Below are 23,864 nucleotides of genomic sequence, written 5' to 3'. Positions count from 1 at the left end.
GGGATGGCTGCTGAATGGCTACAATGTCATGTGCCCTGAATGACCTCTAAATGTAGCAAACTCACAGTAAATCACTTGTGGAGACACCCCCCTAGACAGCATGGTTAATGGTCAGGGATTATGGGATTTGTAATCTATCAACACATGGAGGGTCATAGATTCCCCAACTCTGGTGTGAGCAGTCCTTCAGGTAACCTGCCCCTAACCAATGTAGGGCTTTGAAGGCCAGCAGTAAATAAACTAAAATATGATGGTAACACTCGGTTACTCTGAAGAAAACCCAGCCTGGGTAAGCACTGTGCCCATGTACATTCTCACCAAATATAGGAGGGAGTGTACTGAATAGATAGTTTTCTCTCTCCATCTTTCACAACAATCTCCATGGTGCCATTGTCAAACAACATCATCAGACCATGGAACAGCAATTTAAGTTGTGTGCCATGGTTGAAACAAAGCAAGTGGATGACATGGGCTCCCTGGTTGTGCACAAAGATTTTGGTGTTATGTTTAAATCAGTGCTATAACTGTTACATCACCCCAAACAAAATAATTTGAAGGTTCTTCATTGGGTGAAACAAGTTGAGAAAAGTCAAGGGAAAGAGTTGCAATTAGACTAGATACTCTGCATTCAAATGTACAAAAATTGGGGCCCATGGGTTCCCTGATGATACAACTATGAGTGAGGTACCAATCTTCTCATTAGAGCATGGGGAATCAAGCTGTGAATGGTAATAGGCTCAGAACCTCTTCAGTTACAAGTTACAAGGAGAAAACAAAATGGGCACTGCCCAGATGGCCACATGGCTTTGACTTGTATTATCAAGGAATCCACGGATGGACATTTGACAACAGACGAAGAGGCATTTCTCCGGCAGTGCTCAGTGTGGTTCTGACTTCTCTGCCCACATGGAGAGAAAGGGCAGCTAATTTTCCTTTCTCATGCCTTGACATGGATGATGAACCTGAGTGTCTGGGAAACTTCACCTGAGAACTTTCTTGAGATTTTCTGTGACATTGTTTCCTAGTAGGTGAGCAAGAAAAGTCAACACCTACTTGGAGAATAAGAGCAAGAATCAGATTCCCCAACACTCAGCCGCACTGAGCAGCACGAATCAGCATGCTGTGTTACTGTACAAGGACATCAAATCTTCTGGGATGGTTGTCTTAAGAGCGAACAATTTTTTTTTGCAAGCCCTGGCAAAAAGTCACCAAACACACACATATGCACGCACGCACGCACACATATGAAGAATTGCAGATCCCTTGATTGCTATGTGGTTTTTTGGTTAGGAAAAAATCTGACATGTCCCTTGGGAGTGCCCATTAAAGTGGGGCATGAAACAGAAGAGGCTATATAGGAACTGGTTGGAGTGGTGGAAAATGGAAAGGTGTCTTTCAGAAGGGCTGGAGCACCATGGTAGAGGACTATGAAGGTTTGAGGCCTATAGAGGCAAAGGGGGGAAAGGTCAGGCCTAGAGGTCTGGAGTTTTTTTGTTGGGAGGGGGTATCCCCGAGAGGAATAGTTTCATTTCCCCGGGTTAAGTTTCATTTCTTCAGGTTTGAAGCAGTACTTTTGGTTGGGGGGGGGGGGTCTAAGCAGAGAGAGTCAGAAAGACCAGAGCAAGAAGACCAGAGTCGGGGAGAACAGTGAAGGAAGGAGTAGCCTAAAGGAGTCTAAGTGCAGCTAAGGTACAGGAACTTGCATTTTGCAACTTTTGCTTTCTTTTAAGGCCTTTTGTATCACTCAGCTCTATTGTATAAATACCTTTATTTCTGATTTCCTAGCTTGAATTTACCAGTAAACTGTCGTGGTTAAATCCCAAGTGTCTGGTGCGTCAATCACCCCACATCTACAGCCGAAACCCCACATTATTGTGAAGGGGAAGTTGAAAAGAAGGAAGGTGCTCAGGATCTCTTAAGGAGAGAAGAGATCCTTAGGGAGTTGCTCAGGGCGTCCAGGTCATAAGGGGAATCCTGACAAGGACATTTGTTGCATGCAGAAGATCCCAGGTTCAGTGCCCCAAATCTTCAGGTTGGGGCTGGGAAAGACACATCTGGAACCCTGGAGGGCTGCTGCTGTCAGTCAGCATTCATTCATTCATTCATTCATTCATTTCATTTCTATACCGCCCAATAGCCGAAGCTCTCTGGATAGCCCAGTACACACAATGCTGGGCTAGATGGACAAAGTTCTGACTCAGTATAAGGCAGCTTCCTATGTCCGTATTTAAATCATCCCTTTCTTCAGAACCATGCGGACTAGACCTTTATTTTATTTTTAGTAGGCTGTGCACTGCTTCGGCCTGAATCCCAGATAGTGAAGCGAATTGGGGTGATTTGGGCCGAAATGGTCTGGTTCTGGAGAGGGTTGGGAGCTGCCCACAGTGCCCCAAAGCAGGCTGGACTGATCCTGAAGCGCTTCAGGCTGCTTCAGCCTGGTCCGGGCAGCCGCCTGCCCCACGAGCCCCCTGCTCCTTACCTAGACCTGTGGGAAGCACTTGCAGCCATCGCCTTCTTGGAGGGAGTCACCATGGTGACTCTTCTTCTTCCGGTAAGTAAATGGTGCATAGATTGAAGCTCTAAAGGGACCATCTACACAATATTGCAGGCATACACGGCCCATTTACACCTGCAATATTGCACAGGTGGTCCCTTTATGGCCACAATCTACCCACCATTTACTTACCAGAAGAACAAGAATTGCCATTCTAAAAGAAAATGGTGACTCCCTCCAAGATGGCGGTGGCTGAAGGCGCCTCCCACGGGACCAGATAAGGAAGAGCAGAGGGCTCGCAGGGATGGGCGGGGATAGATGCGAGCTCGTGCAGCTGGGCGGGGGGGGGGTGCTTTGGCTGTCCAGATTATGCTTTGGATCTGGAGGCTGAAATGGGCTGGCCCAGTTCTGGATCAGCCCAAGGCAGGCCAAGTTGGAAGCTCTGATTCGGCCTCCGGAGCAGATCGGAGGGTCCCTGCATGGCCCTAATTTTTAGTCTGAAAAGCATAGCTCAGCTTAGCTTTGCATGCAGAAAGTATCAGGTTCAGTTTCTGGGATCTCCCGGTAGGGCTGGGGAGCACCCCCAGTCCAAAACCCCGGAGAACTGCTGCGAGTCTGTGTAGACAATCCTGAGCTATGTAGACTGACAGGCTGACCTGATATAAGACAGCTTTCTATGTTCCACTTAAATCAGCCCTCCATTGAGAATCATGAGGACTGGAATTTATTTTTGGAAGCTCGCTTGCTTCAGTTCTTAGCTGAAGAACATCCCATTTTGATCTCCGGCATCTCCACGTAAGGCTGGGAAAGATTCCCATCTGAAAACCTGGAGAGTCACTGCCAGTCAACATGTAGGCAATCCTAAGCTAGAAGGACCAATAGACTTTGACCTGTTATACAGCCATTTCCCCTATTCCTAAAAGTTCATTTCATTCCTGCGAACAGTGTCAGTCCCAACCACCATATGGAGACAGTGACCATTTCTACACAAGGCATTTGTCGTGCGCTCCTGATTAGCCACTCACAGATGTTTGCAGACCCTTTACACGACATCATCAACATCCAGGGCACATCCAGCAGTATTTCCCAGTTATTCCGCCTTACAAAGATCCGGAGATCATGAACGATTTATATTTATTGCGGGTGTTCCCGCGTGTAAATTCAGCGTTGTGCCATTAAACCGCCACTAGACGGCACTGTTTCATTGAAAAGTATGGAGCACTGAAAATTGAAAACTTCCCCTCTCAGCAATCACATGGTCACCATTGGTCACTGTCTGGGAGCCCGTGATAAACACAAAAAGACTTCACAACAAAGAAAGTCTGGTAAGGCTGTGGGCTTTTTCTTTAATGTAGAGACGTCCAGTGATGTGCTTCTTAATCTATCATATATCAACCATTTCTGATTCACTGATGGGGACTCGATAGTCTGTTGTTACTTTGTTTTGGTTTTTATTGGCCAGGGTTTGCTTAAAATCCCTCTACAAAAATAGAATTTAAATATGCAAGTCTTAAAAGAGAAGTACAGTTGTCAGGTTCTAGCTTCTACTTTTTCACAGCCATCTAGTGGCCAAATGGGACACCAAGGTCAAATTAGTAAAATAGGGGTGGGGGATGATGGAAAAAAACAAAGGCATGAAAGATGTTTCTGACAATTTTAAAAAAGAAAGAAAAATGTTAATACCAGAGGAATTATTGAGCTATTCTATTTAATACTTGCAAGTCATAATAATTGCAATATATTAACTATGTAGTTTAAGAATGAGACTTCAGTTGCAACTCTATACCCACTTCTCTGAGAGTAAGCCACATGGTTTCAATGCAACTTATTTCTGAATAAACATGTATAGAATTGCATTGTTATTTTCCTAATATTCCATAAAAGTTCCCTAATCTTGAAGGAATCTGTTATACTGTTGTGCCTTCATTCAACCTAATTATTCACTTTTGCCATGATAGCATACTCATACATTTTGCATTCCCAGTTCACACACATGAGGATAGCTGACATTTTCCATAATTTAGCATAATATATTCTTGCTGCTACTATCACTCCCTCTAATAGCGAACTCAGATGGTGAACGCCAACAGGAATCAAGGTGAAATGAGGCTACAGAAAGCACAAGGGAAGTATGAGCAAGCTTGGAGAAAACTACAGATTTGCAGAAGTAACAAAATAATAATGATGATGATGATAATAATAATAATAATAATAATAACAACAACAGCAACAACAACAACAACAACAACAATACCTACCCCCCAAAAAATGACCCAGTGAGAGGACAGAAAATTCTTAATCACCACAGAAACATGCATCATTTGGAAGAGAAAAAAGAAAACTGGTGTGTCATGCAGTGATCTCCTTACAATGAAACAGCTCCTTACAACCTATTATATCTCAGAGGAGGGCATGACTGGCTGGCAGGAACCCTGGAACCTTGAGGGTAGAGGATATACTGCAACATTCCATTGCAGGTGCCATGTGTCATATATAACACTAATTCCAATATACCATTGTAATATACTTTTTACAATAGCAGGATTTTTATGAGGAATATAGAGACATATAAAAACTGTTTTCATTCCGTATCCACTTGATTGGGAAAGAGCAAATGCCTAAGCAATGGTCAAGGTCCCTGCTGTGGAAAGGACTCTGCTGTTTAACAACTAACTCAGCACATTAATTTTTTAGTCATTTTATTGGCACCCCTAAATAGATATCCTTGACAGGAAAATAGACTAGCAGGGTATGGTCCAAAGTGTCAAATTCCTTAGGTTTTTTTCCTGATTAGATTATCCCTGGTGTTGAGATTGGGCCTCAGCAAAATAATGTAGCATTTGGGGAGAAAGATGCAACCCAAGAGACCAGCCCCAGAGGCCAAGATGGAGAAGATCTCCACCGCCACCATGGACTTCCCCTTGGTGCGCAGGTAGGTGGGCACAAAGGAGACCCAAACGCTGCAAAATATCAGCATACTGAAGGTGATAAATTTGGCTTCGTTGAAGCTGTCAGGCAATTTCCTCACTAAGAAAGCCACTAGAAAGCTAACAAGGGACAGGAAACCCATGTAAACCAAAACAGTGTAAAACATGGTGACTGAGCCTTCATTACACTCCACTACAATTTCTCCAGCTAGGGCATAGAAGTCCAAGTTTGGGAATGGGGGAGATGTCATTAGCCAGACAGCACAGATAATAGCTTGAATCAGGGGACAGGCCAGAACAATGGAGTTTGTCAGTTGCCTCCCCAAGAGTTTCCTTGCCATTTTTCCTGGCTTGGTGGCCATGAAAGCCAGAACCACTGTGACCGTTTTTGCCAAAACGGATGAAATGGCAACAGAGAAGATGATGCCAAAAGCAACTTGTCGGAGACAACAGGTGACCTTAATGGGTTGGCCAATGAACAGGAAGGAGCAGAGGAAGCAGAGCAGGAGAGAGATGAGGAGGACGTAGGTGAGGTCTCGGTTGTTGGCTCTGACAATTGGTGTCTCACGGTGTTTAATGAAGGTTGCCAGCACTAGAGATGTGATCAGAGACAGGAACAGTGCAAGAGAAAATAAAACAAATCCCAGTGTCTCTTGATAGGAAAGGAAGTGGATCTTCTTGGGGATACACTTGTCTTGGTTCTTATCGGGGTGTTGATCTTCTGGACATGGGGCACAGCTATCTGCATCTGGAATGAACAACAACTATTTAAGTATCTCAAACATGACACCGATGTACTCTTGTGAGGGGCAGCTCAGCCCACAAAGAAGGAGATGGAAATACCCAGTGGTATTTATTGAACAAAGGGTATGATTTCCCTTTGATTATTTTCTGTTTAAGCTTCCACAACATATTTCATAAGACCAGAGTCAGGGAAGTTACAAAATGCTTGCTTTTCATATAATGCCCCCTTGTACCAGACTCATGTTCAATATTCCACAAGGAAGAGAAACCGATACTTTGCAACTAGAAATGAAACCTGCTAACTGTTAGAGCTGAACCACAATCTGTCCCCTGCAGTGCCTTCTTAATGAGCAAATAAATAAATATGTATCATTTTCCTCTGATTACATTCTGTGCAGGGGAACAAGATATGGAAAACACTACAGGAAAAAGGGCAATATGTTTGGTATTGTGGGATAGCATGCCTGATTGTTAGAAAGATGACCAGCCACCTACCCCAATCAGCATTCTGCCCAAACAACAAGTCTGATGTCAAATCAATTGGGGTTGGGGAAATGGTTGTTAAAAAAATACGGATGAAAAGCTGAGCCAATTTCAGTATGGAAGAAAACCCAACAGATAATGTACTTGCGAATATGAGTGATTTACTACGAGTAATTATTTTGTTATTTAAATAGAAGATTTTTTTCAGGAAATTGTGAATACTTTGCAAACAAGTAAACCAAGAGATATGCAATCCAAAATGGTGTGTGTGTGTGTGTGTGTGTGTGTATTAGGGGAAATGGTGGACATTTCTCCTTCTCTGTGATCTTCCCCTTGTTCCCACTCCACTCTTGCCCCAGTAAGTTCTGCACCTTTATACCCAGTAAGTTCTGCACTCTCAACATTTGAGGTACCTGTCCAATTAGAAATTGTTCCCTCTGGACAAAGATCACATCTGTAGCAACAAACAGGTTTCTCCTCTGGAACTTTTCTCCAGTGTCCTGGAGAGCACCTCTCCACACACCTCGCAAAGGGCGTCTCCTGAAAGGGGAAAGAGAAAGAGTTGAGGATTTCCAAGTGAAAGAAATAGGGATGTCGTGGAAGTCTAAGTAGGGGGTGGAGTCTGGCAGACATTCCCCTGCTCGGCCCCTCAGACTCCAGTCCCTGGACCCCTGTGCTTGCCTAACTCAGTTCATGCCAAGTCAAGCAAGCGGGGGGGGGGGGGGATCCCCAATCCCTCCGTGATGCATCATTTTGCATAAAAAAGGGTAGCTCGACCCTTTTTGCAAATGCCTATTTGCAGAAAAGGCAGCTGTAAAGCGGCTATTTATGCAAAATTACAGGCGTAAATGGACCTTTTATGCCTGTAATGTTGCGTATGGCTGCTTTACAGCCACCATTTGCAAAAACGTGCCTTTACAAAAAGGGCTGAGCTGCCATTTTACACCAATTGGTATCTCAGTGAGGGATTGGGTGGTAGTGTGCTGCTGAACTTTGACCTGTGGACTGCCTGGAGTCTCACGGCTGCACAGCAAGCAGGGGCAGCTGGCCAATGGGGGTCCGGTGAGCAGTGCACAACCCAGACTAGGGTGAGTTCACCCATCCCTAGACAGAAATTGCACTCAACAGGACTCAGAGACTGGGTTCACATGACGACAGTGAACCTACAGTGACTTACTTCCCCCTGTGATCATGTGAACCTGCCCAGAGTTACTCCACATAATTATTACATAATGGATCAGATCACCAGTTTAGGAGGGACAAATCTCTTCTGGATGTTTGCAGCTTACTTAGGACCTTCATAATACAGTCTTGTATAGAATTTATACTGCTTGGGCGGCAGAAACTGAAACATTGGAAGCTGCTGTATTGTGAGCTCAAACTTTAGGAACCTAGCTCCGAACTGCCCACATCTGGCAGCTCAGATGAAGTCAACAGGTTTGGGCCCTGCCACACATTCTCTCATGACATCATCAAGCCCATCCCACCATTTCCCACCCCTCGCCCCCCTGCTGTCAGGGTGGACACTGAGCCCATAGAATCCCAGAGTAGTTCTGATTCTGAGGAAGAGCAGTCGCTCCTGGGAGAGGAGCGCGCTCCTCTTTCCCAGGGCCAACAGCTGACGGAGATTCCTCCCACCGGCATTCCTAGCTTAGATAGCAGTCCAGGGAGTGACAGAGCGCGGATAGCAGACTTGGTGGACGCGCGACGCCGACGCAGAGAGCAGCGCCAGATGGAGGGCGCAGAAAGGAGGCGTAGTGCCCAGTTGGTCAGCAAACAACGGCTGCGCCCAGAGGATCCAAGGGAAAAGGGGAGGGACTCTCCCTAGTCCTTAAGTTCAGGGGTCTGCCAGTAATTCCCTTTCAAACGGGGACCAACTGTTCCAACGTAGGGCATAGGTACTGTGCTGCTCAGATCTAGTTGCAAACGGTAGAGTTGTTAAGTTGTAAAAGAAGAATAAAGCTTTGAAAGGGAATCCCTTTGTCTGTGTCTGGACTTAGCTACTGGATTAGACTGAGAGAGGCCTCCAAGGATCCCTTGACACCTGCATGCAGAGAGAAGCACAAAGCTCTGTACCTCTCATTGCACAGAGAAAGTCCTGCAATCTAGTCCTGCAACTCCGGTCGAGTTGGGCACCTCCTTTCTGCAATGCTGCATCGCACCTGGGACGTGAGCCAAATGGGAAGGGACTAAACTGGGGCTCGCAGGACCCAGAGTGGGGGAATCCGCTTGTTATCTCCAGTCAGAGATAACATGGGGATTCCACTTCCCAGGCCAGGGGGCAGCACTTATGAAGGGGACAGGGCCTGAGGAGGGGGCACAACCTACTGCAAGCTGCAGTGGGCAAATCCCCTGGCCAGAGGTTGCCCCTCTTTGAAACAGAGGCTCATATAAAATATATTTTGAGACAGAAACAGGAACATTGGAACCTGCCTTCTACCCAGGCAGACCCTTAGTCCACCTAGCTCAGTATTGTCTGCACTGACTGGCAGCATCTCTCCAGGGTTTCAGACGAGCCTTTTTCCAGCCATACCTGGAGATACTGAGGAATCCGGGACCTTCTGCATGCAGGGATTGTTGTTTACCACTGAAAAAATGACCCATCCCAGAACTCAATTGGCTTTTAGTCTCATCTAGAAATACATCTTCTGTTCTCAGCGGAAAGAACTGCAACATTCCTAATTTCTCCCATGACCCCAGGACATTCATTTCAACCCCACCTCCATAGCCCACACGATCACATCAGAGTGAATGGTGAATTCGTGGCCTGGGGAAGCTTCTGGGTCCACTTGTCCAACTTTGACAGGAACAAAGGATTGATTTGAGAAGAAAATCCAGTTCACAATATCGTATCTCTCGCCTTTTACATTGAAAGAGACTTCATCTCCAGCACTGTTGTTAAACCGGACATTCCTCAAAGAGGCAAGAATCTGAAATGAAAGAGACACTTAGATAATAGGGTGACTGGTTGTTGGAACTGTGACTGGGTACGAATGTCTTCTAATATACTATAGGGATGTTAGAGAATTCCGCCACCGACTCCAGTGAGGCTGAATTCTTTAGAATCTGTCCCCCCAGAGTCAGTGGTGGAACAAAGCAGTCCCCACCACCACCCCACAAAATTTCCCCAGAACGGACCCTACCTAGCGTTGGCCGGTCCAGTCCGTCTGCTAGGTCTGCGGCCGTGAATGGCTGCCCCGGTCTGCGGCCACCATTTGCCTCCCTGCATTATCTGTGATAGCCTATGTAAGTATTTATGTAGCCTATCACAGCAAAGAGCAGGGACGCAAATGGCATCCGCCACGCCTATCATGGCTAATGCAGGGATGCAAATGGCACCCGCTACGCCGGACACCATTTGCGGCAGCAGCCCGGCAGCGGACGGAAGTCCAGCTGCAGGCAGGCCCGGCCGGCGGCTCTGCGGACTCGCCACAGAGTGGAGCCGGCCAGGGAAGTTTCTGGGGGGAGGGACAGATCGCCTCCCCACCCCAGCGGATGCCCCCACCCGGAATGGGGTAAGTAATCCGCCCATCCCTAGAAGGCCATCAAGTTAGGAGACTGTTTGTTTTTCTCTGTACTCCTGTAGCAGAAATCAGAGTCAGAGAGACCACGGAGTAAAGAAAAATGAGTATTCTTTATTTAACGCGCGGGCTTAAGGCTGGAATCTTTTCCAAAGAGCCAAAAGCCCCGAGGCATAGCCACACATTACTTTTATAGAGATGATGACACACAAGCGACCCTTTCTCCCACCCCCTCTCCTGTGGTTTTACAGTTGGTACAGTTGTTTATAGTACAGGAAATGGGCCATAGGACATTCTATCTTGAGAACAAGGATACAGTCTTGCAGTAAGCAAAAAGGCAAAATCATGACTGTGTTGTGCAATTCGGCTTGCTGACAGGGGAAGTCTCTACATTGCTGTTCCTGCCAAACTATGCTAGCTCAGCAAGAACATGAGACCACTTAGTCTGACCCCCGACATGGCTGCTACATTCCCCCCTTAAATGCATAATTTTATTACAATTATAGCATTTCATTACACAAGTAGACATCTCGGTTGGCAAGGCATAACACAGGATTTTTATGGCAACTTTCTTATTTAATACCTTGTTGAGCTATTAAAGCATAGCGGGCGGCTGTTTTTGTGGCTGAGGCAATAAATAGATTGTTTAAGCAATGCATAAACCAGGGGATGCAGAGGCATAACAGTACCCCTACCACTGCTACTGGTAAAATTAGAACAAATAATGCTTTGAGCCAGATCTGGAAGCCAAGAGATCAACCAGTCGAGCCAATTATGTTGCTCTATTTTGATGTCAGCGACTATTTGGTGCAGTTTGTTGATCTGTTCATCTACAGCATTGCCATTATCAGTTAAGTTAAAGCAACAGAGCTTTTGGTGTGTCTCACAACCCAAATGATGAAGAAGGAAGAGGTAATCTATACCAGCTCTATTTTCTAGAACCGCACCTCTTAGATCACGCAACTTCTTTATTTAATAATGACAATGCTCGTGAGGTGGCATTTATACTTTTTGGCCAAGCTGCATGCTAACCGGTTGATTTTCAGACCATCAGCCAAGGCTAAACCTGGAACACCAACTAGTGACATCGCTAAGGCCAATTTTTCCGAGTCAGAGTATAGCTGCACATGACTATTACAATTTTCAGTCAGTTGCAGTGCTCGAGGCTGCCGTTGACTGATTTTTTTAGGCCACGGGGGAAGGAATGGCACTAGGCGACTGAGGCAACATGGTTGGTTATCGGACAAGTTGGCAGGAATAAATGACCAAGTGCGGGAACCACATGTCTAAAACTATCCATGAGGCAAAAGTATGTGGGCCTCATTAAAAGATATATTTTGAATTTTATTACAGTGGAAGGGGGGGCCAGGGATGGCTTTACATTTTCCGGAAGATTTTTGACAATTGGGCATTCGCGCACACGTAGCATTTGTTTCAGCAACAATGGGGGTGCGTAAATTCTGTAGGGGGTAGGATCTTTGCAACCACGCCCCAATCAGCATTTTGGGAGTAAGTTAAACTTACACTATAAACTCTTAACATGGTATCTTTTTGAATTCTTTCAGGATGGTTACAGACAGGTATTAGACATGCTAATAAGCCTGTTTGCAGGTATATCTTTTGGTAAACAAAAATACTTTATCCCAGTGATGTTAGCTAAGTGAAGCCAGTAATTATCAGCAAATTGCTGGGACAAACTACCTTCTCCAGGGGCAGGCCCCCCTTTTTTACATCTTATTAGGGAAACACAATACAACACTACTAACACTACAACACGCATGTTTGATCTTCTTTGGGATCTGACCGTATGCCGGGCAGCTATTCACCTGGCTAGCTGCAGCAGGGTCTAGTCCCCTTCTTCAATTCTCCAGGTGCAGGTCTGACCGTACGCTGGGTGGACAGTCTCCAGGTGTGCCCACAGTAAGGTCTAGCCTGAGTCTTCTTACTGCCTTTTCAGAATGATTTTTAAAGGATTTTTAGGATGTCTGTTTACAGTCCATTCCCCTCCTTTCGCTCTCTTGACTTGTGTTTAATGTACACGAGTTCATAGCTGTGGGGGTGGAAAGTATAACAGCTTTTGGTCCTCTCCATTTGGGAGTCAAAGGGTCATTTTTCCCTCTTTAACTCATACTTTATCTCCTGGTTGGAAAGGATGAATCTCTGTAATGGGAATTGGGGCTTATTTTCTAAGACAAAGCGACGCTGGGCTTGAAGAACTTTGCCCAGTGTTTAGACTTCTTGTTTAAGGCTAACGTTTGCTTGCTCTTGATGCTGCTCCAGTGTCAATTATGAAGTCAATGTCATGGCCCCTCACAGTGGCAGTGAGTAGGGGCTTCCCGGGGCTGAGATTAAGGGGGCCCGGTCTGTCTTATTTAAGACTTTTGGCTTTAGCCACTTTAATGAAGGGGGCTTCTTTATACATTTTTATAGACCCCTGCTTTCCAGTTTGGTTGCTAACTAAGCTGTCTCCACCCTCGCCCGTTCTGGCCCCTTTGGTTTTCTCTTTCGTGTATTCGATTTATTTCATTTGGGCATTCACGCCACCAATGTCCATCTTGTCCGCACTGGGCACACTGGTTTTTTCTTAAGAATCTTCTGCCTCTGCCGGGTCTTTTTCATTTCTTTGTCTACGTTTTCTTGGGCCTCTGGGTCGAGGGGGCATACTGGCAATAGGCATTTAAAAGACGCTCCAAGTACGCTCTGGGGGCTTTGGTGGCACCTTGCAGCACTTTAGACACTTTGGTTATATTAACTGACTTTATCATACTTGCTGTCATGGCTTCTAACAGCAGGGTTTGATACTGGGTGAGGCACTTTAGCCCAGCTTGTGTGTTGGGAGAGAGAAACCTCTCTCCCTCTCTTGCTTTTTCTCTCTTTTGCTGATCTGCCTGTATTGCAGATCATGTTTCAAACTTTTTATATAAAACTTTCCGCTCTATGCACCAGCCTTGTCTTTTTGCAAGTTAAACTCACTTACTTAAATTTTCTGCCTTACACTAGTCCCAATGACGCACATTTGGGATAGGCTCTTCTCTTTCTAGTTACATTTTCTTCATCTTAAAGAACTATTACATTATTGTGGCTACTTTATCCCAGGTAATAAGCTCCAGGCATAATCAGCTGCTTTTAATTTACTCTGGGGGCAACTATGGCCACGCTTCTTTTCTACAAATGTTTTTTTTCTTTGCCTCTTGCCTCCTCTTTCTTCTTTTTTTCCCCTTCTCTATCTGTCTTCTACTTTCTCTATTCCTTCTTTTCTACTTGCCTTTGTCTTTCTCCTTGTCATCCATTGGGAACCACACTTAGTATTATTTGGAGTTGCAACTAACACATATCTGCAAATATCACATATATTTTGATATTTAAGAAATCATAAAATATACACAACAAACTTTTTCTGCAATTTAACACAATGAATGGAAAGCACTTTTAGCACAGTAAGGCATGATGGAGCAGATCCAGCAATTATACTGCTCTTCTGGCTGAAAGCTCAGGGCCCATTAAAATCAAGGGATGGGCATACCCACACACGCAAAGAGTTCTAGGTCACCATTTTTGCATCGGCAACTTTATGCTGCATGAGTTCTGGCAGAAGGAAATCTAAAAGTCATAGATCAAACTCAGCCTGCTGTACACTGAGCTGACTACAAACACAGACACACGGTCCACAGCGATGACAGTTTAAGTTTATCAAAAGCTTCACAGCACTGTCCATGGAAAGTCTTTGACAATTCAAAATTTTAGTCCATGTGCAGAGTGTCTCTAAAAAGCCCAGATGATGGAGCCAAACAGAGAAGGCTCTGGGCAATGAAGATGAGATATTTCCAGCAAAGGCTCCCCACTTTTGCATCAGTTTAAAAAAGGGGAAGTGTGGCCCTACACCCCTTCTGACAGACAAGGGCCTTTAACTGTTTAGCAAGGCCTCTGTCTAAACAGAGCGGCACAGCTCAGCTCTCTAGCCGTGATGCTTTAACTTGGGCAACTCCTCTGTAAATTCTATTTTACTTCTGTCAGGTTCTCACAGACATTTTAAAAACTTACTCTTTTTTTTCTCTTCTAACCTGGTACACAAAAGCACTGAAACACTGAGTGCTGAAACTCAGGACGCTGGGGGGGTGATGGGCATCGCCTTATACTTGCATTTTTCAGGCAGCCATTAATCTTCGGGGAGGCGGTGGGGTGATTTGCAGGACTTCAAAGGCAAGCTTCTCAGTTTGTTTGTATTTGTAAATCCCAAGCTTAAAACAGGGCAGCCAAATCTTTGCTTTGGCACAGGCAACAAATAACTCGGGTCAGCTTTCTTCGCTGGGGTCTCAAACAGGAAAACAGTCTTAATTTAAAGCTGTAACATCACTGACAGCGTCAGCCAGCCAGCTACACAGATCTCATTGTTTTTTAAGACAGTTGCTCCAATATCTTCTTTTTTTCTCAATCAGGTTGGGTCTCCCAGCTTACACAGTTTATTGCAGCTTTCAGGAGCATGGTAGTAGCATGATTTTGGCTTGGCCAGGAACATGCTGTCTGGTTTCTCGGTCTCTTCAGCACACACACTCAGGCAGTGTAACACTGGACACTCAAATCAGTGAGATTTCTTCATTGCAGGGAATCCCACGGCAAAAGCTTAATGGTTACGCTCTTCAGAAATCATATAGCTGATGGTCAGTAGCTACAGGCTCTATGCAATTCTAACACAGTTCAAAGCTAAACACGGTTACCTTGACAGAGATCTTCAACGTGGTCTTTCCGCTTCATTCTGCTTTGGGACAGTCTTATGGCACACTTTTCACTCGAAGAGGGGTCTAGCCTGTGCTCTGGGGGCTGATTCTGCACCTTTATTTTCTATTTTGCCTTCATCTTCTGGGTCTTCATTTTCAGTTTCCATTTCTTAGGGATTTCATCTCAATTAGGCGAGGTGATGATGTTGCACAACTCAGAACGTTGTGGGCAATTCTCCTGCCCCCCTCTCCCGGTGCACTAGGCTAACGGTTACTTCTTCAGCCTCACACTCCCACGCTACGTCAAAAGCTAGGCTGTCTTGCAACATTTCTCTGATTAACAGCCTCAGATCTTGTTCTTTTTTTTCCTCTCAGCTCGACCTTGAGCTTTTTTGCTATTTCCTCTCTCTATTCTGAATCCTTTTAAAAAAATCTTTTTCCTTTTTTTTTTTAACATACATCTCAAGGGGGTGCAAGTCTTGCTTCCCCCACCTCCCATAGCCTCTCTCCTAAGATAAAGACAGACACAAGGAGGGAAAGGGGATTGGTCAGTGAGTAAGGGGTCTCACTGGCCAACACAAAAGGAATTTCACACCACGCACTTTGCTACTGGCCTGGGCACCCGGACGGTCAACGGTATGCATCAGAAACCACAGTAGCCACTCACACCATCATCAATCTCTCCACTGCATCCATATGTCCCTGCCACCCACTTTTCCCACTTTTCACCAGAGCGGAAAGCGGCTTCCCCAGCTTCCTCAGCTTCCTACTGAGTACTGGCGTGCTGGGTACTGGCGCCCGCTCGGGGGTGTGATCAGGCCCCCCTTCTACTCGCAAGGAGTAGGTTCTTTTCGTATACGTATACTAACACTGACCTTCTTCATAAGGCGGGGCCCTCTTTTTTTCTGCCCAGTGGCCTTTCTCCCTAAAGGCGGGGCCCACTTTTACTCCATACTTGCCTTACTCCTGAAGGCTTCCAATGTGGGTTTCAACTCAATTGCAGCTGCGATACAGGCAGGGCTCAAGTTCCTTCCTCCGCTTCCCAAGGTTCTCTTGCTGCTCGCTGCCGTTTGGGCGATCCCGGCGCAGGCTCCCTCCCGTTTACCCGACAAAAAGGTCGGTGGCGCCAAGAAAGGGAGGCGTGCGCCGAGCTCTCCCTCCTGGTGCGGTGATAAAGAGCAGGCAACTGCCACCTCTCTGTCTCAGAGCCTGCCACATCCAAGTCACAGCACCATTTATGTAGCAGAAATCAGAGTCAGAGAGACCACGGAGTAAAGAAAAATGAATATTCTTTATTTAACGCGCGGGCTTAAGGCTGGAATCTTTTCCAAAGAGCCAGAAGCCCCGAGGCATAGCCACACATTACTTTTATAGAGATGATGACACACAAGCGACCCTTTCTCCCACCCCCTCTCCTGTGGTTTTACAGTTGGTACAGTTGTTTATAGTACAGGAAATGGGCCATAGGACATTCTATCTTGAGAACAAGGATACAGTCTTGCAGTAAGCAAAAAGGCAAAATCATGACTGTGTTGTGCAATTTGGCTTGCTGACAGGGGAAGTCTCTACATTGCTGTTCCTGCCAAACTATGCTAGCTCAGCAAGAACATGAGACCACTTAGTCTGACCCCCGACATGGCTGCTACACTCCATTGTTTAGTTTAATGCCTAAAATGCCTCTTTATTAGGCACTAGCTATTAGAACATGTTTGGAGTTTGGGGATGGTGTCCACTTGCTGCAACACACTGTTATATCTTTGGGTGGGCCCTGGGAGGAGTTGGCTTGTACCAGCAGAGACAGTCATCTTAGGGCTAAACTACACACTCTATTAAATGCATACCATGTAACTGATCCTAATTATTTGTGTAACTTTGCTGTGTGTGCCCCACCCCAATCCACCCTGGGATCACACCTACTGGGGGTTAAAAATTCCCACCCAGCTCCTTCCCTGCTCAATCCTCCTCCATCCCTCCCTCCACACAGGGACTGAAGAAAGGAACAAAAATCCATTGGTGCCAGTTGAGGTTTGTTTTTTTCTTTAGTCCCCACATGGGGAGGGGGAGCAAATTTAGGGGATGAAGTATGTGATGGTCCCAGGCCAGATTGGGGCCCTGCACAGTGCACACATACACTAAAGTAAAAGAAAAAAGAAAAGATAGGATCAGCTACACACTATGCGTTTCGTAGCTTAGCACTGCCATTCTGCAGCTGACTGGCAGAGGCAAGGAAGAAAATGAGTAGGGGATCTGCCCGCTGTTTGCTTCTGAGAGCTGTGGGGAGATCAACACTGCTTTATAGACTAGCACTCTGTCGTGGGGGTGGCTTGCCAGATTCCTCCCTCCTTGATATCCACATTTGTAAATACATCCATTACAGAAACACTGCATGTCTAATGCTGTTATTTACTCACTTACTAATACTCCCTAAGGGAAATGAAGATCGTGAAAGAATATCCATAGGTAATCTTTTTTCTTGGGATCTTTACAAGAGAATAATAGCCCTTCTACCAGGCCCAGACTCTAATCACCAAGCCACTTTCTTTTAGAGAGCTAACTCCGAAGGAGGAGATTACCTGCCATGGCTGCACCTGTAGAGGCATTTTGCCATCCACCATCATTGCATAGTTGGATCCTAACATGTACATGGCATGTAACGCGTGTGCCATGGAATAGACAGCTTTGTAGATACTGTAGCTTTGACTGGTCATGCTCATTTCGAACACGGAAGCTGGCAGGTCCTCCATCTTCTCCTTCCCAGTACACTTTCTCTTTCTCCTTGGAGAGGTTTGGGTTTGGCCTGATTTCAGAAGCTGACAGTGAAATGCCCTTTCCCACCAGTCATGGAGAAAGACGTCTCCTTGTGGTTGTAATGGATCTAAAGCCTGGAGAAAATGCTTGAATTCTGGCACATCCCTTCTGTGGACTCTGAAGTGCAAAGCACCATGCAAAGGTTTTAGATCTCGTTGGTTCAAGTGAGATCCTGTTGCAGCAATTTCACAATGGGATGTCAGAATCCAAACCTTCCTAAATGAGATCTTAGTCCTTTCTTCATAAGAAGCCAAGAACCTTGCTATTTTTTCCGTAACATTGGAGTCTGCAAAGAAAACAAGCACTTGGATCATGTCAAACCAAGAACTAACAATATTGCTATGTGCTCCATGAAGCAGAAGGTACAGGTTGCTGACCAGTTCAGTGAAGGCCACACAGATGTCATTCTCCCTGAGCATCGGTGTCAGCATCTGGATGAAATTGTCACCACTGTCATCAGTGTAGACAAGGAGCCCAATCCAGTTCCAGTGGAAATGCAGGAGCAGCCGGACTAAGCCCACATACTGAGGCATTTCATTGGGATCAACTCGGTAGAAGGATGGAAATTCCGTTTTCTCTCTCTGAGTAGGTTCAAACAAGCTACAACTGAGCTGAAGGAATTTCCAAGATAGCCCTGTTAGTCTGTGGTAGGGATGTCGCAGGTGCCTAACTGGATCTGAGAGTCTGTTGCCCCCCCCCACCCGCAACCCCCAGACCATGCCCACTGAGCCCCTGCTGTTGCTCACACCCACTGGTGCTCTTCCGGACTTACTGCAACCCCATCCAGTGAGTGCGTGCCATTTTGCTGCCTTTTTGTGTGTGGAAAAAAGGGGCTTAAAAATGCACATACATTTTGCCTCTAAAAATGTACATATTAAGCTTTCCTGGCCCCAAACTGTGCATATTTAAATATGCACATTTTTTAAACTCCTCCCCCCCCCAAAAAAAGATGGCAAAATGGTGGGCGCTCGCTGGACGGGACTGTGGTGAGTGCAGGTGACTCACTGAGATTGTGGAGGCTCGAGCGCAGGTTTGGGGGGGGGGGCGAGCAGGAGCCGGAGAACCCAAGCTGAGGTCTGTTCGCATACCCCTAGTCTGTGGCAGAAAACACAATGAGGAGTTTTGTGGCGCTTTAAAGACTGCGTTTTTAAGGCATAAACTCTTCAGAGGCATTAAGTGTCATCCTGAAGGAAGGTGCCCATTTTTAAAATGGATTTCTAAACGTAAGGTGAAGCTCTGCCAAAATTGTTGCAAATATCTTATAGTCATTGTTCAATAATGAGATTGGTCTGTAGTTTTTTGTTGAGGTTAAATCCCGTCCTTCTTTAAGTATTAACATTATATATGCTGTTTTCCATGTTTCCGGTATCTCCCCCTTTTCTAAAATACTGTTCATCATATTTTTCAACGGTTGTAAAATTTCTTCTTCACACTTATAAGCCTGATATCTGGTCCCGGAGTTTTTCCCAATTTAATTTTTTTTTATTGCTTCCACCATTTCAATTACTGTTATTGGGCCATTCATCATTTGTTTTTGTTCCTTAGTCATTTTTGGTACATTTTGTTTATGAATATATTTATCCATTAATTCTGGGGAGATATCATGTCCTTTATACAAATTTGAATACTATTGATAAAAGACTTTCTGAATTGCCACATTATCGGTTAATTCTAATCCACTTTCACTTATTTTCACAATTGTTTTCTTTTCTTTCTCCTTTCTAAGCTTATAGGCCAACCATCTTCCTGGTTTATTAGCAAATTCAAAATGTCTTTGTTTTACAAAGGTGGTTTTTGTTTTTGTTTTTTGGCATACCTCATAAGATATCTGGCTCAAAAAAGAAAAAAAGGAACTGTTTTCAGAGACTGCCCTTTTGCATCTCTGTGCTTAAATTCTGCCAAGGCTCCATATGTATCCCTAGATGGATCCCTTACCTGTGGGATCTTGAGTATTCCCATTAGGGATGCCATCTGCCTTGTGGATGTGGTGTCTAGAGCAGCAATAATGGAGAGCAATTTCTCCTGCCTGTCACATTTGTAATTAGGAAACATTCGCCCCCGTGTGGAAAGCAGGGAGAGGGTGTTCACATAGATCCTTCTTACAACGCCACTGTGCTCATAGATCCGGAAGCCGAGGGTCAAGTTGGGTAGGAGACTTGCATCCTTATTGAGCTCATTGATGGCAAATGCCAAGGCCAGGAATTGCTGGTAGTTCTTGAGTATCCTCCTGCAATGAAAGTGACATTGGGGGTCAGGATGGAATCCATACAGAATTCCCAAAAAGTGAAGAGTAATGAAGTCCTTCTGTTTCAGCCTTCTGTGAACATGGACAACATCTTCTAGATGAAAGCCGTCTTGGTCTGTTTGGTCTGTTTCTGTAGCATTTTCACTGAATACTTATTTATTGATTTTCTGTTGTATTAGTTCTGCATTGCAAGCTACCTTGAGAGAGTTCTACCCTTAAAGGTGGTCTAAAATAATTTTAAATAAAATTAATTAAATAAATAAATCTGGTAAGAACTTAATAAGAAGACAATCAGATGAGCCCTGCAGGATCAAGCCAAGATGCCTCCACCTAACTCACCAAACTGTTTTTGACTGTGATATTTTTGACGAAGATATTTTCAGGGGTTCCCACAAGAAGGATATGAATGCAACAGCCTCCTTTCTTCTCCCCGCCCCCCCGCCCCTCCGAAACTCCTATTCTGTGGTAGACTGCCTCTAAACATGGAATCCCCGTTTAGCTATCATGGTTAAGAACTGTCAATAGTCCTGTTCTCCAGGAAGATATCAGACAGTTTTTAAAGCAAACCTATCCCAGCAGCCATCACCACATTCCCACAACCTCTACATAGTAAAGTAAGATTTTCCCCATGTGACTCAGGATAATTGAGGGGAAGGACCACAGTTTGGTGCTGGAACTCCTGCTTTACATGCAGGTTCAATTCCCAGCATCTCCAGGAATGGCTTGGAGAGACCCCTGTATGAATCCCTGGAGAGCCATAGCAAGTCAGTGCAGAAGATATTGAGCTAATTGCGCTAAAGCTCTGACATGATATAAAACACTTCCCCACTTAAATCCGCCCTTTGGTGCGACCACACTTGGAATACTGTGGCCAGCTCTGGGCACCACACCTAAAAAAAAGACATTGTAGAGCTGGAAAACATGCATAAAAAGGCAACAAAAATGATCCATGGGCCGGAGCATCTCCCCTATGAGAGAAGGTTACATCAGCTGGGATTGTTTAGCTTGGACAAAAAGAAGGGTAAGGGGAGACATGATAGAGGTCTACAAAATCATGCATGGTGTGGAGAATGTGGAGAGGGAGACATTTTTCTCCCTCTCAAAATACTAGAACCCAGTGGGGCCCTCCCATGAAGATGATTGGTGGGAGATTCAGGACAGATGAAAGGACACCCTTCTTCACACAGCGCAGAGTTAAAGTATGGAATTCGCTACCACAGGATGTTGTGATGGCCACCAGTTTGGATGGCTTTAAAAGTGGGTTAGACAAATTCCTGGAGGAAAAGGCTATCCATGGCTACTAGTCCTGATGGCTATGTGCTACCTCCAGGACCAGAGGCAGTGAGCCTGTGTATACCAGTTGCTGGGGAATATGGGTGGGAGGGTGCTCTTGCACTCGTTCCTGCTTGTGGGTTCCTGGTCAACAGCTCACTGGCCACTGTGTCAACAGAATGCTGGACTAGATGGACCCTTGGTCTGATCCAGCATGGCTCTTCTTATGTTCTTACGTTCTTAAGCTAACCAGCCTGTAATTTCCCAGACACCACCACCACCCCTGAACCCTTTTCAAAAATCAGTGTTACATTGGCCATCTTGCAGTTCTCTGATGTAGAGGCTGATCTTGGGGACATGTTGCATATTTTGGTTAGAAGATCAGCAATTTCATATTTAAGTTCTTTGAGAACTCTAGGATGGATGCCATCCGGGTCTGGTGATTTATTTGCTTTCAATTTATCAGTAAGGTTGAGAACTTTATCTTTTGTCACTGCTATTTGCCTCAGTTCCTCAGACTCCCTTCCTGAAAAGATCACTTCAGGCACAGATATCTGTCCTATATCCTCTGCTGTGAAGACAGATGAAAAGAATTCATTCAGCTTCTCTGCAATCTCCTTGTCCTCCTTCAATACTCCTTTCACTCCATTGTCATCCAATGGTCCAACTGCCTCCCTAGCTGCTTCTCTGCTTCTGATGTATTTAAATAATTCTTTATTGTTGGCCTTGATGTTGCTAGCAATATGCTCTTCAAACTGCTTTTTTGCATCTCTTATTGTCTGCTTGCATCGCCTTTGTGCAAGCTTGTGCTCCCTTTTTCCCCCCTCAATTGGGCAAGACTTCTATTTTCTGAAGGAAGCTCTCTTTTCTCTAATAGCTCCCTTATCCCTAGCCAGTATTTGGCCAAGGGTAATGGAAGTTGTAGTCTAACAACAGGTAGGAATTCAAGGCCACTGGCTTAGAAGAAGACTCTGCTGGGAGGTGGTGTTGACATTTTAGTCATTACCAAATTCTTAACATGAAACCAACTTACTGCTTATCTCTGCCTACCTATCTTGCAAGAAAGAACCTCTAGAAGCAGATTGTTCCACCAGTTAATAAGGATATGGATTCATGATGACAAACTCTCATCAGGTCACACACACACACACACACACCAGCTTGATGTGGAGTACAACTGTGAAAAGCAAGTTTTGACCCCCAAAATTTGAAAATAATTTATGCTGAAGAGTTTATGCTGAAGAGTTTATGCTCTTTATGCTGAAGAGCTGAAGAGTTCACTCTGCAGTGATATCACCGGATACAAAACAAGGTCTGAACTACCCTTCCAGCCTCTCTGTGGAGTTCCTTAACTAAGGAACTCTCTGGAGTTCCTTACTCTGCCTAGCAGTTCCCATACTCTGCCTTTCATGCACACACACCTTTCCATGTAGCTCACCTTACAATAATACATGCAACAGCATGGCTCAGCACCCTGGGTCTCTTCCAAGTATCATTCCCAGGGTGTCTGGGACTCCACTATACCAATGTTGATGGAGCCAGAGAGGGACGGAGTGAAGGGGGTTCACCTCCAGCTCAGAATGAAGCTAGTCATGACAAGCCCCTGAGACCTGTCCAGTTAGGAAATTATGAGCATCAGTAGTACCACTAATGAATACACCTGGAAGTAGCCTTCTAATCTGAAAGCAAAGCAGATAGACATTTATCCAAAGCCCATCCCAAAGCCCAACTTACACAAAAAACATGCAGTCCCACGATGGGATTTCCATAAATGTCTGCTTCGGTATGAAGCAATAACTGTCAAGTTCTAAATTCCCACCGATGATGAGGTCTCCTGGCCTGTAATAGTCTTCTTGAAATTGGATCAAGTGGGACCCATTCCCCATCCTCTGCATGATGGCTGGAGGAAGGACCCAAAATAGCAGCAGCAGCCAAACTCTCAGCTTCATAAAGAGACCTTCGTTTTGAAGTCAGTAACCACAGTTTGCACTGAAGCTGAGCTGCAGCTGACCGCACAGATCTCAGGCTGAGTTTTAGACTGTTGGGACAAAAGAAAAAAAAATCACACATCACGGTACCCTTCTACCACCCAGCCCTGCTTGAGGACCTTAGGGCATTTTTAAATTATCATTAAGCATGTTTTCTCTTGGATTTCTTTGTTGACTTGTTGGATGGAAATCCACAGTGGGGTTCCTCAGGAATTACTGTCATTTTGATAATTCCAGGCTAGAGAAATAACTATGGCCCCATAGCGCTGGGCTTCCTTTGCACCCTGGAGGGAGAAAAACCTGTTTGTGTCACTCTTTGCTTGTTCGTGGGGCAGATTGGCTCTGGGATTTGAGTTTAGTTGTCAGGTTCAGGCCATGGGACTATGTACAACTGAGCTCCTAAATCCAAGATGGAGTCGAGGCTTGTGCCAAAGTTTACTAGTCCAGATTGATGATTGGGGAAAGGGAGGAGGAGTTGCTTGTGGCAGGATGGAGTCTGATGATGATGCAGGGGTGAAAATGGCAGTAATGACTGGAACTGCAGGTCTCTTTCTTCCCCACATTATGTGCTTCCAAGGGGATCTTAAGTTGGAGCCACAGGGCTGGGGTATATTTTATAGCTTCAAGGGCTGCATTGGATATCTTCTGGGGTTACAGGGGCACATAT

General features: G+C 45.2%; 1 protein-coding gene across 1 annotated transcript; it reads right to left on the bottom strand.

Annotated features, from left to right (window-relative positions):
• Positions 1-3,956: 3,956 nt before the first annotated feature.
• LOC146333667 (vomeronasal type-2 receptor 26-like) lies at positions 3,957-23,095 on the bottom strand. The gene is made up of 6 exons (XM_084825668.1): positions 22,944-23,095; positions 19,628-19,919; positions 17,458-18,303; positions 9,369-9,578; positions 7,062-7,188; positions 3,957-6,169 (listed from the first exon to the last, which is right to left on the bottom strand). The coding sequence occupies exons 1-6, from the start codon at positions 23,093-23,095 to the stop codon at positions 5,268-5,270; spliced, it is 2,529 nt and encodes an 842-aa protein (XP_084681794.1). The 3' UTR covers positions 3,957-5,267.
• Positions 23,096-23,864: the final 769 nt, after the last annotated feature.

Source organism: Heloderma suspectum, chromosome Z (assembly GCF_057233095.1).
Source record: "Heloderma suspectum isolate Gila_16-S chromosome Z, 16-S_ref, whole genome shotgun sequence".
NCBI lineage: Eukaryota > Metazoa > Chordata > Lepidosauria > Squamata > Helodermatidae > Heloderma > Heloderma suspectum.
This window is presented reverse-complemented; position numbering and strand designations above follow the sequence as displayed.